The 16,339-nt window shown below is 40.6% G+C and overlaps 1 protein-coding gene across 3 annotated transcripts in view; it reads right to left on the bottom strand.

The window, feature by feature from the left end:
• Window positions 1-16,339, bottom strand: part of thada (THADA armadillo repeat containing) — a 95,644-nt gene that overhangs the window by 50,655 nt on the left and 28,650 nt on the right. For all 3 annotated transcript variants that reach the window (XM_034897339.1, XM_034897340.1, XM_034897342.1), the window contains exons 25-28: window positions 16,046-16,168; window positions 15,715-15,806; window positions 9,329-9,418; window positions 5,384-5,515 (exon numbers count right to left, since the gene is read on the bottom strand). In XM_034897339.1, coding sequence (XP_034753230.1) covers window positions 5,384-5,515; window positions 9,329-9,418; window positions 15,715-15,806; window positions 16,046-16,168 — 437 coding nt within the window. The remainder of the gene's footprint in view (window positions 1-5,383; window positions 5,516-9,328; window positions 9,419-15,714; window positions 15,807-16,045; window positions 16,169-16,339) is intronic.

Here is a 16,339-nt window from a genome sequence, read left to right as displayed (position 1 = left end):
AAGACGAACTTGACGTCAAGGGCTGGATTGAGGCAGTCGTCAATTATATGTAACATAAATGTGTCCGCTGGTTATCATCCTCCCGCCTCTTTGTCGTCATCCTCATCAATCTCGTCATTCCTAGACTTCGTCATAAACCAGACAGGTGTGACGCATGCAAAGGCCAGGCAGCAAAAAGGAATTTCAAAAATCGTGCAGAGTTTTTTGAGGGTAGATAGATAAATATGGCATGTGGTGTGATGGACGGGTAAAGGGGAAGAATTGTTAGGCAGGTTGCTCCGTCCTGTCAACAGAAGAGGAGCTAAGCTTCATCTGATCCCTGACGGGTGGCGGGTCAGATCATGTGACGAGAGGGAAGAAGAGGACGGGGGGGGGGGGGGGGGGGGGGGGGGGGGGGGGGGGGGACAGCCGTCGAACTCATGCAAGCACGTCCGCACACGCCTGGGGAAGAAGAGTCGGGGGGGATGGGGAGCCTTGGTGAAGAGAAACACGGCTGGAGCCAAAGAAGTTAGAGCCGGGCTATATTTAACATTTTCAACATGTGGGCTTCATTTGGGTGGATGTGTGTGCAGCATACCTTCTCGGACAGCCAGCAAGTCAGTACTCAAGCTATCGGAGAGTTTACTGCACCCACAATAGATGGGCTCTTAAAGGAGTTACTTACAGATTCCACTAAACAACTGATTCACTCAAATAAAAAAAACTGTCTGGTAAATCTGTCCGTTTGAAACGAGGAGTAACTGATTTTGAAGAACACAGGGTTTCTTTTGGAAACGTTGCACATTCACAGCTCCAAATGGTCCGTGTTTAAAGGCCCCCCCGTGATCCCACTTTCCTTTCCATTTGTCACTTTCGGACCGGTCTGTTAATAAGGCAAACAGGATGAACGTGTGGTGTCTCACTAAGAGGGGAGCTGTCTAGCCAAATTTTGGGATTAAGGAAAATAAGAAAAAAGGACCCCAGTTTAAAAAAAACAGCATCATGAACAACAGTTAAATATGGATATTATTAGAGCATCATTCTATTGGGAAGCTTTACAAAACACTGATGATGACTGTTTATATAGATTTTGTTTTTATGTCTTTACATTTGAGAAGGGGAAAACAGCTGTGGTTAAAGTAACAGCAAGTTTGCCGGTGCGGCATAATGTCATGTCCGTTACCCAAAACTAGGCAAATTCTTTTGTGAGATTAAAATAAACAGGACTATAACCGTTAGTTATTTTAAAGTGTCCATATTATGCTCATTTCAGGTTCCTAATTTTATTTTGAAGTTATACATTTATACGTTTCATTTTCAAAAAACACCATATTTTTGTTGTGCTGCACATTGCTTCAGATCCTCTTTTAACCCTGTGTGTTTTAGTCTCTGCTTTAACTACAGAGTGAGAAATCTCACTTCTATACTATCTTTGTTGGGAGCTGCACATACTCAGTAGCAAGGTAAGATCCCATCAGCTAGATTACTCTTTCTCCAACTTTGGTCACTACAAGGCAGGATCAGCTGGGGGACTTCTTCTAGACAAGGGCCACTTTTAGAATACCTGCACAACAGGGACAGGAAGTAGTTCTTTTGGAAGTTAGGGTGAATTAGTGTGTATTGTAGCAGTGTTTTGCCATTGAGAACGAGCTAGCATGATACGGTCAGCCACCTTGTCTCGGCTAATGACTTAGAAAGCCGTGCAAATGTTGACCGGCTCACACCGGTAGGATACATTCAGAAACCTGCATCTCACTCAAAACATAGTGGACATTTTTTTCCCCAAGTTTGTATGCATGTGGAAGCACCAGAGACATGAAATAACACCCTGAATCCTAGAAAAAGTGATTATTTCTTTAGGGGGGAAGGAGGTGTTAAAGGATAGCTTCACATTTTCTCAAGTCCTTCTTAAAACCCACATGAACACGTTGAAAAGGGTTTTGCTTTCTGTTATCACCCTACCTGTTCAAACTGGCCATTAAGAGCTCTCCGAAGATGCTTTCAATGTAAGTGATGGGGCACAAAATCAACGCTCCTTGCACACATATCTAAAGCTAATCTGAAGCTAATATGAGCATTCGGCAGAGTGACGATCTCTTCTAAAGTGACAGTCTTTTGAGTTTAAAATTCCCTCTTTGTGTTTAATTAAGGGCGTGGCCACTTTGAGTGACAGGTGGATGTCTCAGCTCAAGCCACATTCCACCATTTTGTCCAATTCTTTTAATTCAAAGTGGGCGGTTTCTGCCCACTTTGAGCTTAATTTTGGCTCTTCAGGAACCTCTGGTGACCCCACCGAGACTACGTCCTTATTTTATACAGTCTATGGTACACATGTACACAGCGGTGGACGTAAGTAAGTATATTTACTGAAGTACAGTACTTAACTACAAATTTGATGTAGTGTACTTGTACTTTACTTGAGACTCTTCTTTTCATGCCACTTTCTACTTCTAATCTGCTACATTTCCGAGAAAAATATTGTACTTTTTACTCCACTACATTAAACAACTTTAGTTACTTTACAAATTAAGATTTTTGCGCACAAAACACACATAGTTTCTAAAATAAGATGTGTTATTATCAATATTCCTACCCAACAATATACAGGCCTACAAGTACAGCTGAACTGATTAGCCGATCAATTACTTAGTCGATTGAGTTTCTAGAATGTGAGAATATTTTTGCATTGAGTACTTTTTCTTAAAATACTTTAAGTATGTGGCCGGGTTAGCTCAGTTGGTAGAGCAGGCGACTTTCCTGCATGTCATTCCCCCTTTCTCCCCTTTCATGTCTTCACCTGTCCTGTAGTATTAAAAGGACTAAAAAAACTGAAGTACATTTTCCTAACGATACATACTTTTACTTAAGTAACATTTTCAATGTAGGACTTTTACTTGTATCAGACTATTTTTAAAGTTTGGTATTAGTTATTTTACTTAGGTAAATATGATTACTTGTTCTACCACTGCACACAAAACAGATATCAGTACAGGTTGTACAGCTTTTTGCCTATTTTCTGACATTTAATGGATCAAACTGTTAATAGAGAAATCAAAGTAATTGTTTCAGTTAAGCACATTCATAGCGAAACATAGAGTAAAGAAAGGAGGGTCTGTGTATTATTGCTATACAGTAAATCTGATTCAGAACTTGACTGTGGTTTCCAGGATCTGTCTCTTATGACCTACTACATACTGGTATTCCTATTTTAGACCTCAAATCTGAGGAGTAATTTTTTTAAAGGGCTGTTGAAGGGTATAACTTAGTTTCATGGTTAGGATAAAGACTAACAATTTTAGATCAGGCATGTGGTTGTGATGTGACAGGTTAAAGTTTGCAGGTGGAGAATTATTAGTATCAAGGTAATGACACACATTCTCACGAGAATAGTAACACAAAGAAAAGAGGCACAAGCTTCAGTTGTATTATCAGATGCAGCAGATTAACATGTACCAATACTATTTGTAGACTTCCACATTTAAGGAATGTAAAAAATGCAGGCCTTAACCACAGTTTCCCATTCACCTGTAAGGTTTTACTCCCCAGAAAACATTGAGCAGAGTTCAGATAAAAACTAGTCGCAATCTAATCAACAGCTGCCACACAAGACGATACAAGCAACAAAACAGAAAATCTCTGGAGAGACCAACTCAGACTACAGAGGTGTTTTGTCTTATTATTGCAGAAACATAAAATCCGACCAACACAGACAAAAACTTTCTCATCCTTGGCCAATTTCCTATATGCTGGATTCACAGTAAAGGAATGATGAGACACAAGTTCATAGAAAAGATGCAGAAGCACCTGTGCAAACAAACCATACAAAACATATACACACACACACACTACTGTTTAGTCTGCAGGTGTTTTGTCTTGGTTTTTGTTCTATACTTGGAAGGTGTTTTGGTTCAGAGAAAGATTGTATGAATGGTTTATCACGGCTGAGAGAGCAGGTCGGTGACCCTCGTGGATTGGATAGAGCGTTCCCCATGCTAATGTTTCTTTTTAACCTTTATATGAGCGTTGGAGCTGACTGGCAACACATTCTCATTGATAGTGATGACACAAGGGAGGAGCTGTTGAGAGGGAGAGCATTACACCCTGTGCTCATACTGCATTTTCTTCTGCTGCTCACTGAGCAGCTCTGCTGGGACTCTTATGGCCGTGACACACCAACTTGATAATCGGCCATCTGTGAATCGAGTCTGTTGGGTGTGTTCTGTGCCGCCGTCTGTTCGGAGTGGCCCGGAGGGGTCGTCGGTCTTCATTTTGGCCTGACATGGCCAGTCGGACTTAAATGACCAATCTGATTGGTGGAGAGGAAACCCGGTAACAGAAATTTCCAAAGAAACCAGGCCCATGTGACGCATTCGTCCAATCAGCTGCCGGTTTTCATTTTTGGGCGATAATACAGATTAGCTCCACCTGCTGTAACGAGATGTATTTCATCTCGGTATGTTCCGAGTCACTTTTTTGACCAACTCGCGGAGACGGACCAGTCCAACTACCTTTTCTGCCAAGGGTCAGCCGTCAGGGGTTTTAGAGCACTTAGGAGTGGAAATTAGTGTTTAAGGGAGTGATTTGACAGATGCATAGTACTAGTGTGTATCCAGTGTGGGTACACTGGATGAAGACCGTCTATAATCTAATAAATCAAGGAATCTCTGTGCATATGTGTGTCTCCCATATGTTTAGTAGAGCAGCGGGGGCGGGGAGTTGCAACATCCCTACACAGGAAAAAAAGGCCCAAGCATGTCTTTGCAGTGGGCTGCCGATGACATGCCAGAAGTCACCAACCGCCAATAACTGATTGCTGTCTGCCCTACATGCAAATTATGAAATTAGTCATACACAAACACGTTGCCCGGGCTCTTGGGCTACCCAACACGTTGTTTTGTTGCCGGCGGTTGTGCACATTGCTACAGCCGTTCTGCACGCTGCATGCTTAAAAAGCATCAGGCTCCCCCCCAACCCCGCCCGTATTGATACCTGGATGTCTGAAAGCTAGAAGAAAAAAAGAGGACACGCAGAATGTCTAGATGAGCCACAGCCGAGCCGCTCCTGATTGTACAATTGTAAGCGTGTGTGTTGGGGAGCTTATTCCCTAGAGTTCCTAAGGTCTTTTTTCGCACAGCAGGTTTCCTTGGATTAGGGTGGCACCTAAATCATGGTTGCAGCAGTCCCAATGGTCCTGCTCCATGCCCTACTATGCCCTGTTACACCCTGCTTCGCTCTGCAGTGTCCTGCTACACGCTGCTATACTCTGGTTGGGTCCTTGTAAATTATAGAGTAGTCTAGACCTAATCTATCTGTAAAGTGTCCTGAGATAACTCTTATTATGATTTGATACTACACATAAAATTGAGATGTGTGTGTGCGTGTGTGTGTGTATACTGAGACCCACCTAATGATGAAAGGCATGAAAGGAGCCAGACCCAGAGGTGAAGACGATCCATCCATGGGAGAAGGGTAGAGTCGACTGAGCACGAGCAGCAGCAGGAACAGACTGGGGTGAAGCTTCACATGACCACTGTCACTAAACACACACACAGACACACACACCAGGTAGGCGCAGGATTAATGAAACAGTCCTGCGCAGAGAATGGATTTTTTATACATTTACGTGGGAATTAAGCCTATTAGCTTTTTTGCTGAGAGTGATGAGAACATCGGTACCACTCTCATGACTGTACACTAAATATAACGACAGAACCAGCAGACAAGAAGCTTAGGTTAGCATGAAGACTGAAAGTAGGTTAAAGAGCTAACCCCTCTGTCCAAGGTTGAAAAAGTCCACCTACAGTACCAGAACCTCTAAAGATGTTTAACAAATGTTATATCTTGTTTGTTTAATCCATTAACAACCAATACGTTGTGGTTTTACTTGGAGTTATGTGATGTAACCTGTCTCAGTTCCAGTCTTCACGCTAAGCTAAGCACCTGCTACCTCCAGCTTCATAATGTGTTTAGTGTACGGTCTCTCAGCAAGACAGCGAGTGTGTTTCTCGTAAGAATCCCATATAATCAACATTCAATCCACAATATAACAGGGCTGCATTCCTCTAGCCCTTTGATACACAGTGCATATCTAAAACCACCCACACTCCAATACAGTCTTCTCCTCATCCGTCCTTTTTTATTACCTCCCTCTTTTCCTCCATCCAAATCTCACCACCGCCAACTGAGTCACAATGGAAACAGTCCATCTCTGCCAGCGGTTTCACAGTTTCACTCTGACACACTCGCAGTGAAGGAAAGGAGGGAGGGGAATGGAGAAACAGACAAGAACTCCAACTACAGCACAAAGTAAGGGAAATGACTGTTCAGCGCCAGGCTTCGCTTTCAGAGCGGTTTTACTACTTATGTGTCCTCCAGCCTGTCATTGTTTTTCGCACACCCCCAGTGAAAAACAACTTGTGCTTCTCATTACTTCATTCCAAAACACACATGGAGCCATCCACGGCGACTGCCATAGATCGTCAAGATGGGAAATGGAAGAGCAGCCTAATTAGCAACTGGTCTAATGTGTGTCAAGCGCAATGGGACAGGATGTGATGTCAGGGAGATGGGGGGGGGGGGTTGTAGAGGTGAAATTGCAGACATATTAGGCCTTGTTGGGATACAGCTGGAGGCACAAACACTTGACAGGATGAGAGAGCGACTCTGTGGCTTTTAACGACATTCTAAAATTCCATGTTGAGCTCCTCCAACTCCTCAATCATCTCCAGTACCCGGGTGTTTGATTAAAGGGTTATTTTAGTTTTACATCTTTTAAACAAGAGTAGAAACAGAACACTGACCTTAAGTATTTGTACTCTTTATATGGAAAGCAGTGAAGGGGAAACAGTAGCAATGACTCAAAAGAAGCTCTAAAGTAAACTAAAGCTTGAGTTTGCCATTTAGTTTCCATTCAGACAAACAAATCATCAGTTTTATTTAGAAAGTTAGAGAAAAGTAGTTGGGATATGATGTGAAAACCCATTTTCTTTGGAAGTGAAAGCGGTGGCAGATAAGACTGTTTGTACCGCAAACGAATCACTGCACAGCAGTTTCAAATGTGGGCACTGACCTGAAATAGTTTCACAGATAAACTTGGTTAAGTTTGCTACACTGAGATATTAATATTAGGAATTTGATATGCACGGACATTTTTCTTACCAAGTCAGTCTCCTTAACTGCATGCTAAGAGCTCCAGAATAGTCATGTCAAAACCAAGAGTTGGTGCATTTAAAAAGTGGCCAAAGACAGCTTATAATACGGGAGGAGAAATATGATTCAAAACTGAAACTATAGAACAAAGAATTCAACTTTTCTAGCAGTAAAACCGCGAGAAGGGAATTGTGTGACGTTCATAAGTAAACAAGATTTTTGACAATTTTAATCTGGCTTTAGGCCAAGACCAAGTTTGAACAACGTCAATTCACCACAACAAACTGCTTTCAGGTTATCACCCACACATGGAGTAGTAGTAGTAGTAGTAGTAGTAGTAGTAGTAGTAATAGTAGTAGTAGTAGTAGTAATAGTAGTAGTAGTAGTAGTATGCATACCAGGGATCCTGGATCAGTTTTAATACATCAAAATACTTTAGAGGTCATGTTGCCTTATGCTGAAGAGGAAATGCCTTTGAAATGGGTCTTTTAACAAGACAATGACCCAAAACACACCAGTAGGAAGCCAAGTCTTGGTTCCAGTTGAACCAGATTGATGTTATGGATTGGCCACCCCCATCCCAGGACCTCAATCCCGTACAACACTTGTGGGGTGACATCATAAATGTTGTTTCTGAGGCAAAACCCAGTAATACAAAGGAACTGTGGGATGTAGTTCAATGGTCCTGGGCCGGAATACCTGTTCACAAATGACCCCATGCTCAGAAACACGACTAAATATTAGTGCAGTGACTCAAAGTAAAGCAAACCTTTGAGACAGTTTTCAGTTTAGACAGTAAATGTTTGAGTTTGTAAAGAAAAATGCAAATCATTCTATTTTTTTGAACAGCCTAAAACCTAAAAAAATCATTTTTCTTCAATTTCTGTAACGTAGAACACAAACATCTGTTTTGGTCATGTTTTGACTTTAAATTGAATGTGCAGTGTTCCCAACGCATTGATATTATGGAATTAAAAGCTACTGTAGGGCTTTGGAGCATTATTCACTTTTTTTGAACCCACCGCTATTATTCTGAACACAACTGTAGCAGGCATCTCTTTCTTATCACCCACACATGGACGTTATTTATCGCTTGTGTAAAACATCTGATACACAAAAAAAAGAACTTGCCATAATCCAAGGTGTGGTTGTATAACAGACATTGATCCAGGATATTCTTTGCCGTATTTAGGCATCCACAACATGATGCCTATCTGCATGTTCTGTAAATTACAGCCCCTTTTTGTGGATACCGGAATTGTTTTTTATTCTCAATTCATTACTTCGTACTTGTTTGTTTGTAGGGGGGAGGGGAAGCATTTGTAGAGAATTACATAGTACATAATGTACAAAGTACAACCTTATAGTTTAACATCTCATTTCTATATTCTTTACTATATTGTGAGCTATTTTAGGAATACACTTGTACTCAACTTCCACAAGACTGGTCTGAAACCACTAACAGCAGCTCCCTTGTCTCATGTCCTGCTGTGTATTGCTACAGCATGGTGCGGTCGGACTGTTTGGGTGGTGCGATATGATGAAATGATGTGGGAAGTCAGACAGCCGAGATCTGGTTCCGTGGGAAATTTGCAAATGTTTTAACAAGGGTCGAAAGGAGTGAGGGGAATTGTGAAAGAGCCGGTCTGCAAGAGCAGTCAATTAATTGGATCCATATTAAGATAAGGCCGCCCTGGGAGCTGTTAGACGACACAGCTTTTAAAAGAGGGAGTTTGGGCTGTGGTGAAAGATAAGGCCAATCAATCTCCACACTGCAAAAACAACTAAACTAAATCTCGACAAGACTTTTATTTTATTCTATCGTAAACTCTTATTCTTTGATCAAATAGTCAGTTGGGCAAGAGATATTTTAGAAGAGAAACAAAAGGCCCACACGAGAACTCAATCTTGGGCAACACTACTTGATTGGAGAAAATCGAGTTGAAAGTTCATGTTCCCACAATCTGTTAGAGGACAGACAAAAAGTTCACTAACCTTTCCTCTTTGTTACTCCTAGAAGCCTCCCAGCACAAAAAACACCACAGCTTAATCAGCTTAAGAAAAAAAAAAAAAAAGCTGTTCCATGTGGCTTAAATGCAAGTAAAATTAAAGCTATAATGGGACCAAGGGAGTGTGAAAAGCCATGGCAAGGGGTGAATGTGGAGTGTGAATGTGTGTGGATTAAGGTGGACCACCTCACCTTTCCACCGTGGCTGCAGCCTCCTCCAGCTGGTTCAGAAGGAATGGATAGAGAGCTGGAAACCGAGTGAAAAACTCTCGGCCCGTCATCCTGAAATGAGAGACAGAAGGAGCATGATTTTTTTTTTTTTTTTGAAGTAATAGTTCAACTTAAGCATAAACAGAATACAGCATTACAGAAATAAGGATTCTCTCAAACAGCATATTTGTAAAGCAGATAGCCACCAAAGTCATAAAACACAATCTTATGCACAAAAGATAGAAAATCTTGTGGGGACGTTGTTTATGGTGGCAGTTCCATATTTAAGATTTAAGGCTTACAGATTTAGATCCAAGTTATTTGAACTAGATCAAGAGTCCATGCTAGCAGCTCAGTGAGGCTCTATGTAGGCACAGCAGTGGTTTTTAGCTAAATGCTAAAATGCGGTTTAGCATGTATAATCTTTGCCATGGTCGCCATTTTAGTTTCACATGTCAGCATGCTAACACTTGCTGATTACCGCTAAACACAAAATGGGAATGCCATTAGTTTGGCAGGTGAGAGAAATTTAAATTAAGACCTGATGATGGTGCTAGATGAAAAGTCACCAACATTAATAATATTTCAGTGTGAGATGGACATGAATGTGTGTACCACATTCCATAACAATCCATTTAATAGCTGCGGAGATATTTAAGTGTGGTCCCAAGTGACCACCAGTCTGATATTGGACTTCATATACCCACAATGCCACTATTTTGTATATTACATGATGATTATGTATAGCAGAATATTTAGAACATTGTTCTTGAACTTGTTAGCCAGTTCAGGAACAATACTGCATCCTAAATTCCACCTTGATTAATGTCACTGTGCATGTTAGTGTCAATGTTTTGATTATGAATGACCTGAATGAATGGTCAGCCTTTCAGCTTTCTAAAACTCCAAAACGTGCTGTGTTTGCTGGACTTACAGCTGCTAAGAGGATGATTGCAACCCGTTCAGAGACCACCTCATGACTTATCTGTTCGTACATGGATCCTTTCCTTTTTGGAAGTTGTATGAACTATCCACGGCTCCCATTATTGGAGCCCCAGGACAGAGTTTGGAGCCTTGGCTCAGCGTTGTCTTTGTCTTTGTTGTGAATATGTGTTATTCTTTACTCCGGTTTGCATGTGTGATTGGTCCCCTGTCTATGTGTGTGTGTGTGTGTGTTTATGTGTGCGTTTCTGTATGACTGATTCTGCATGTATTATTTGTAATATGTGGATGTCCCTTTTTCCGTTGCTTTCTTTTTTTGTCCCACCCCGTCTTTCCTCTATGTATGTTTTGGCCCTGGGACACGTTTTTATGTTCCATTGTTTTGCCTGTGGTTGGTTTGTGATTTTCCTTAATTAGTAGAATAAAAATAAATAAAAACTTTGATCACAAAAAAACAATGCTATTAGAATTGGAAAGAAGCAAAAATTGTGTTACAGCTTTGAGCTAGTACACTGTATAAACATGCAACATAGAATCTCTGCAGAATGTAAAGCTAATTGCCATCATATGTCACTGTCCACATTGATTAGAATTAACCAGAAGTACTAGCGGATGCAACTTTCAGTTAATTAAATTACCTAGCAGTTAGTCGTGATTAAATTCTTATGCTTTGAATAAAAGTGACATAACAAGAAACAGCAAGGAGCAGAGAAGAGGAAAATGATTGAGAGAGTATACTGATGCCAATTACTCTCTACTTAAACAAATCCAGCCTTTATCTTTGCTTACCCAGCTAGAAATTACAGTCACGTGTGTTTGTGCGTATTCATACACAACTGTCAATAAAATGACAAACTTTATATTTAACACTAGCGGTCTTGCTGCTGCAACAGCCATTCAGCCTCAAGGCCAATAAAGTTTTTATTTAACTCTGCCTGTCTAAATCAAGTCGCTCCTAAAGGGAAGAGGTCTGGTCTGCCAAGCACATGATCACAAGCCTGGGGAGATTGTGCGCGCGCGAACACACACACACACACACACACACACACACACACACACACACACACACACACAGGTTCAAGTTAACAGCAGGCACAGTCATGGTAGAAAAAGGAGTCATGAACTGCACATTCTAACCGCATTAGAAAATGAACTAATGTAAATGATGTTCACCGTATGCACGTGTAATTACAGGAGTGCCAAAATTGTGTGTGTTTGTGCGCGCCCCGCCCTCCTCTACTCTTTCTAATGAGAGTCTCTCTGTCTGACAAGACTCTGCGCCTGGAGGACAAGGGTCAAAGGTTGTGTTGGAGCGGATTAGATGGGGTAAAAGGGCTAAAGGGTCACAAAAGAGGAGAAGGGAGGTGTAAGTGAAAAAGCCTGGTCATGTTTGTGGGCTCACAGCTGGGTGCACACTCATATATGCTGCATTAACTTTAAGGCAAATGAGAGATGTACACACTCACACACAGAAAACGTTTGTTAATGATTAGTTGTGCATGAAAATAGAGTATTCGCAGAATGCATATACATTTTTTTTTATTAAAGGTGGTGGAGTAATACTTAAGCCCGATTTTGAGGTATTTGTGCTATGACTATTTCTAGTTTATGTGACTTTGTTCTTTCACAGGTTAATGTCATACTTGTGCAACAAAACCTTTCATATTAAGATTTTAAAAGTTATTACCAAAGGAAGCAAAAAACATTTCAGTTTATAAATAACAGTTTAAGACCCAAAAGAGGTACAATTATCAAATATTTCACACAAAAACTACAGATTAAAGTACAACAACAGAATATAAAGGTGTAGCTGTAACCACTGGAGAAAACTAACTAACTGTATGTAAAGTAGATAAAACTAGCTCCATCTCAACCAAAAAAGAAACAACATTAAAATATTGTATAGATATATTGTATTGTACTAACATTCTAATAAATGAAAACATTTCAGTTGGAGTACCACTTTTTTGTGTCTTATATCTGTCTTATATCACTTTTACTAGAGCAAGAGGTTCTTATCAGTTTGGTATTGGTACTTTTGCTAAAGTAAATGGAGAATGGAAAAGGCCAACCCCCGTAACTTGCATGCATTTATTTAAATTTATAAAGCTCAAAGTACATGCTGCTACTGTTTTAATAAGTTGAAATAAATGTGTTTGAGTTATGAGAGTTTTGCTTTTCCTTTCTATTTTTTATTTAAAAGCACCTATGGAAATGTTTGCATGTACAAGAGCACATGTAGTGCAAAGTGAGGACTTGACGTAGGCTGGAGATAAAGCTGGGGGCTTTGGTTGGAATGCAGAGAGCAATGTTCACTCTGTCAGCTTTGTTTACAGTTGCATTTATCACAGCAACGATATCGGATCAACATCGATGCACGGTCACGGAGAGGAGAAGCCTGAACTTAGTGGAACGATGATCCACAAGCAAACAATGTGCTTGGATTCAAGTAACTATGGCCAATACACATAATTCCCACAAACAGCAACAAGCTCAGTCTTCCCAAACACACATTTACTCAAAATGTTGTAAATAAACTGGTTTTGTGTGCGAGGGGAACTATGTCTATGCTCCGGCTTCAGTGGAGCAAGAGGCCTCTACGAACACACGGCCAAATATTAGAGTGGACAAGCTGTCACAATGCATTTTCGGGCGCCAGAGATCCCAACCGTAAAATCATGGTAATAACCGAGACCAGACGCACAACAGACTGTGGAAAAGACAAACTCCCGAAGACGCAATTAAAAAATCCACCATTTCTTATCAATACAATGCCATTTACTCACATGCTACAAGAACACTATAGCAACTTAAAAAAGAGTGATTCCTAAAGAAGTTTAAAAAAAACATGCACATGAATTGTAACGACACTAAAATGCAGCTTAGAGTTTAAATTCCAATTGTTCTTTTTTCATGAATCACAGCACACAAACGCTGAAACATGCTTTTAATAATAACCCCAAGCAGTCATTATGAGCAGCAGACGAGACGAGTGGGAGGTATCTGACAGCCTTACAAAGGGAAAGACACTAGGTTAAAAACACAAGTGAAAACAGACGAGATAAACAGGAGCAGCCTTGGCTTGGTTGAGAGTATTCAGGTTTTCAGAAAAGCAGCCAATAGAAATAAAAGGAAAGGGAACCAGACAGAGCTTCCTGGAACAGGGCCTGAGCCTTGTGAAACGTTACCCTGGTTTATCTGTGGGTTAACAAAATCACTTTCTGAGCTCAAGATAGACCTTGATACAACTATCACATAGTCCTACAGCCAAACACCACATGGACATTATTGTTCATTATTATTGACATCATTATTGTTTTAATGTGCTCTGAATACTAAATGGAACTCTATCAGTTCCAAAAGGGGCCAGTAAGATATTAATCATATGTTTTTATGATTCATGATAGTTTCATGGTGTGCAGGGCTACTGCAGCTTTAAACAAGACCAAGAGTCTACAGCCATGCTAACAGCTCAGTGAGGCTCTACTTATAGCGCTTTACATTTACCGTTAGCTCTAGCCAGGTTAGCCGTTGCTACCAATGCCTAATGTATATAACATAATCCATAGTCCATCCCATTAAAGGTGGACCCAGTATAAGAGTCTAGCTCCATGGTAACGGCTCTGTGAAGCTGAACTGCACCGCAGTGCTATGAGCTAAATGCTAACGTCGGCCTGCTAACATGCTGATGTTAAGGAGATAGAATGATCATCATTTTGACGTGCTAACATTTGCTAATTAGCACAAAACAAGAGTAAAGCTGAGGCGGTTTACTGTTGGACAAATAGAAATCTTGAAATGAACAACACATTGTCGTTAGCTTGTGCTCTGTACTACAAAAAAAAGGTCAGATTCCATCTCTCTGAAGATGCAGTACTTGATGAATAACATTTGATTGGTAGTTGTTCAAAGTTGTTCCTCTTATCTATCAATGAATTTCACATATTTTAGTATGTGGAAAAGACATTTCTTATGTGTCAACACACAAAGCTAACTTTTTTGCGTGCAAATAAAACAATAGAAAAACAAAAAGTGCAATTCCACTAGCAGTTTTGTGGAAAATGCTACAACATGAAATATTTTCCTGTGTGTGTATATAATCCGGGGGAACCTGTTTCAGCATCCAAAGTGCTCAACTCCACCTGTCACCCTTCCAAGTTAAATACAACAAATCGTAAAATATATGAGGAAGAAAACTTGACCCAGGTCGGCTATCATTTTCATCATCAAGCTTTGGATGGCTGTGTGAGGAGGCATTCGGAGCCTGTTATACTTTAAGACTCTTTTCCAAAAAACCTCAAAACGAATCCAGGTTTTTTCAAAACAATCCTTGAGAGCAAAGCAGGACTAGCAACTGATAGGCTTCCAACTACAATGAAATCAATGAAATCAAAACAGATTCCTCATGTTGGCTGGGTGTTTTGGGGGTTAAAAACCGACAGCTTCTCAAATATGTATTGTTCATTATTCATTACTATATGTTGGTTAGTGGCTTTTGGCTACACACATTTCTGGTCAGCTCAACACTTTGGCGATGAAAATGTGTAAACATGCATGTTTCATCATCTCTGGAAATTAACATGACATTTTTTTCCAAGACCAGACAATCTTTTGTATGTAATTGTCCTTCTGATGCCACAACTTCGCTGAATTACACTTCAGGCTTAATCAACTACAGCCCACAGGTTTGAAACCAGCTACAACAGAAGCCGTTGCATGGTCCCAGTGGTTTTTAATAGAGCATAAATAAAAATAACTTAATACTGTGTGTTTCTATTTGATCTTTTCCATGTGGAACGGCCCTTTTTTCTTTGCATCCAGTGTCCTTTCCTTATTGCTGGTACAAGACCAGTGGAGAGTTGCATCTCCACATGTAACCAGCAGTGGGTTTGAGTGGAGTGAAACCATCATTTCAGACAGAGTGGTGTTACAACAGTGTCCCCCGGTGGTGTAAAACAAACACTGTTGATACGCATGCTTATTTCACCTTGGCTTTAAGTCCTCTGAATTGCTCTCTTGTAGATTTGTGTTGATGTACTACAAATATAGATTTATTACATCCTATGCTAGGCAGCCGAGCTTAGCATCCAAAATAATCAAAAAGTAGTATGTCAGGGACAATTACAGAATTGACTGTGGACAGACTGACATGAAAATTTGCATTTTTTTTTACCATTGAACTTTTGACACAAGTGGATATTAAGAGGACTCACCTCAAGGTATTTAATATACAGTATTAAATGTGTGGGAGAGTGTGAGTGCACTTCCTTGTTACGAAGAACTTTTTCTCACTAATAATTGTGACTTTTGGACTTTGTTCGCTCGGACATGACTCATAACAAATGTAAGCATCTCATTCTGCACTGATGCACATGGCAGTGAACTTGAACTGTCGGAGCAGTATCAGAGGGAGAAAAGCAGCAGACCTGTTCTTTTTCGAGTGCTCGTCCTTCCCTTTCTTTACTCCAAAGATCCTTGTGATCAGAGTGCTGAAGAGAAGAGTGGAAGAGTTCCTCACCTGGGGAAAAAAACAGAAAGACGATGGAAGACAGAGAGAGAGAGTGTATGTCTGAATGGGTCAGTGCCTCTAGTCTATCTAGTCTACCCTCAATAATATAAATATTAGATTTGCCTGCCTTGAGAGACGTTGGAGTGAAAGACTGGGATGCTGTTGGGGTGCGTGTTAATCTGTCTACATTCAAAGTACAGAGACAAATATAAATAATAGAGGAAGCAAACTCGGAAGATGAAACTCACTGCCCAAACAGGGGAGGTGAAGCCCAGCACAGCAGCTTGCATTCCATCTGAGACGAAGGGAATGATGTTTTCCCCCAGGCGAGTGTCCCTGTACAGAGCCCTGAGGATGTTCAGAGCATGGACCTGTGGCGAGGTAAACAGATAAGATTTAACCGTTCAGCGGACTACCTTCACTATTTCATGAGGCCGAAAGATTTTTAAAAATCAGATCGTGAGCTGCCAAGGATTGAATACGATTTCTTTATTTTTTTTTATCCTCTCTTATGCCGAATGACTTTTTTCCAACCTATGAGT

The sequence above is a fragment of the Etheostoma cragini genome, chromosome 17 (genome assembly GCF_013103735.1).
Source record: "Etheostoma cragini isolate CJK2018 chromosome 17, CSU_Ecrag_1.0, whole genome shotgun sequence".
Classification (NCBI taxonomy): Eukaryota; Metazoa; Chordata; class Actinopteri; order Perciformes; family Percidae; genus Etheostoma; species Etheostoma cragini.
This window is presented reverse-complemented; position numbering and strand designations above follow the sequence as displayed.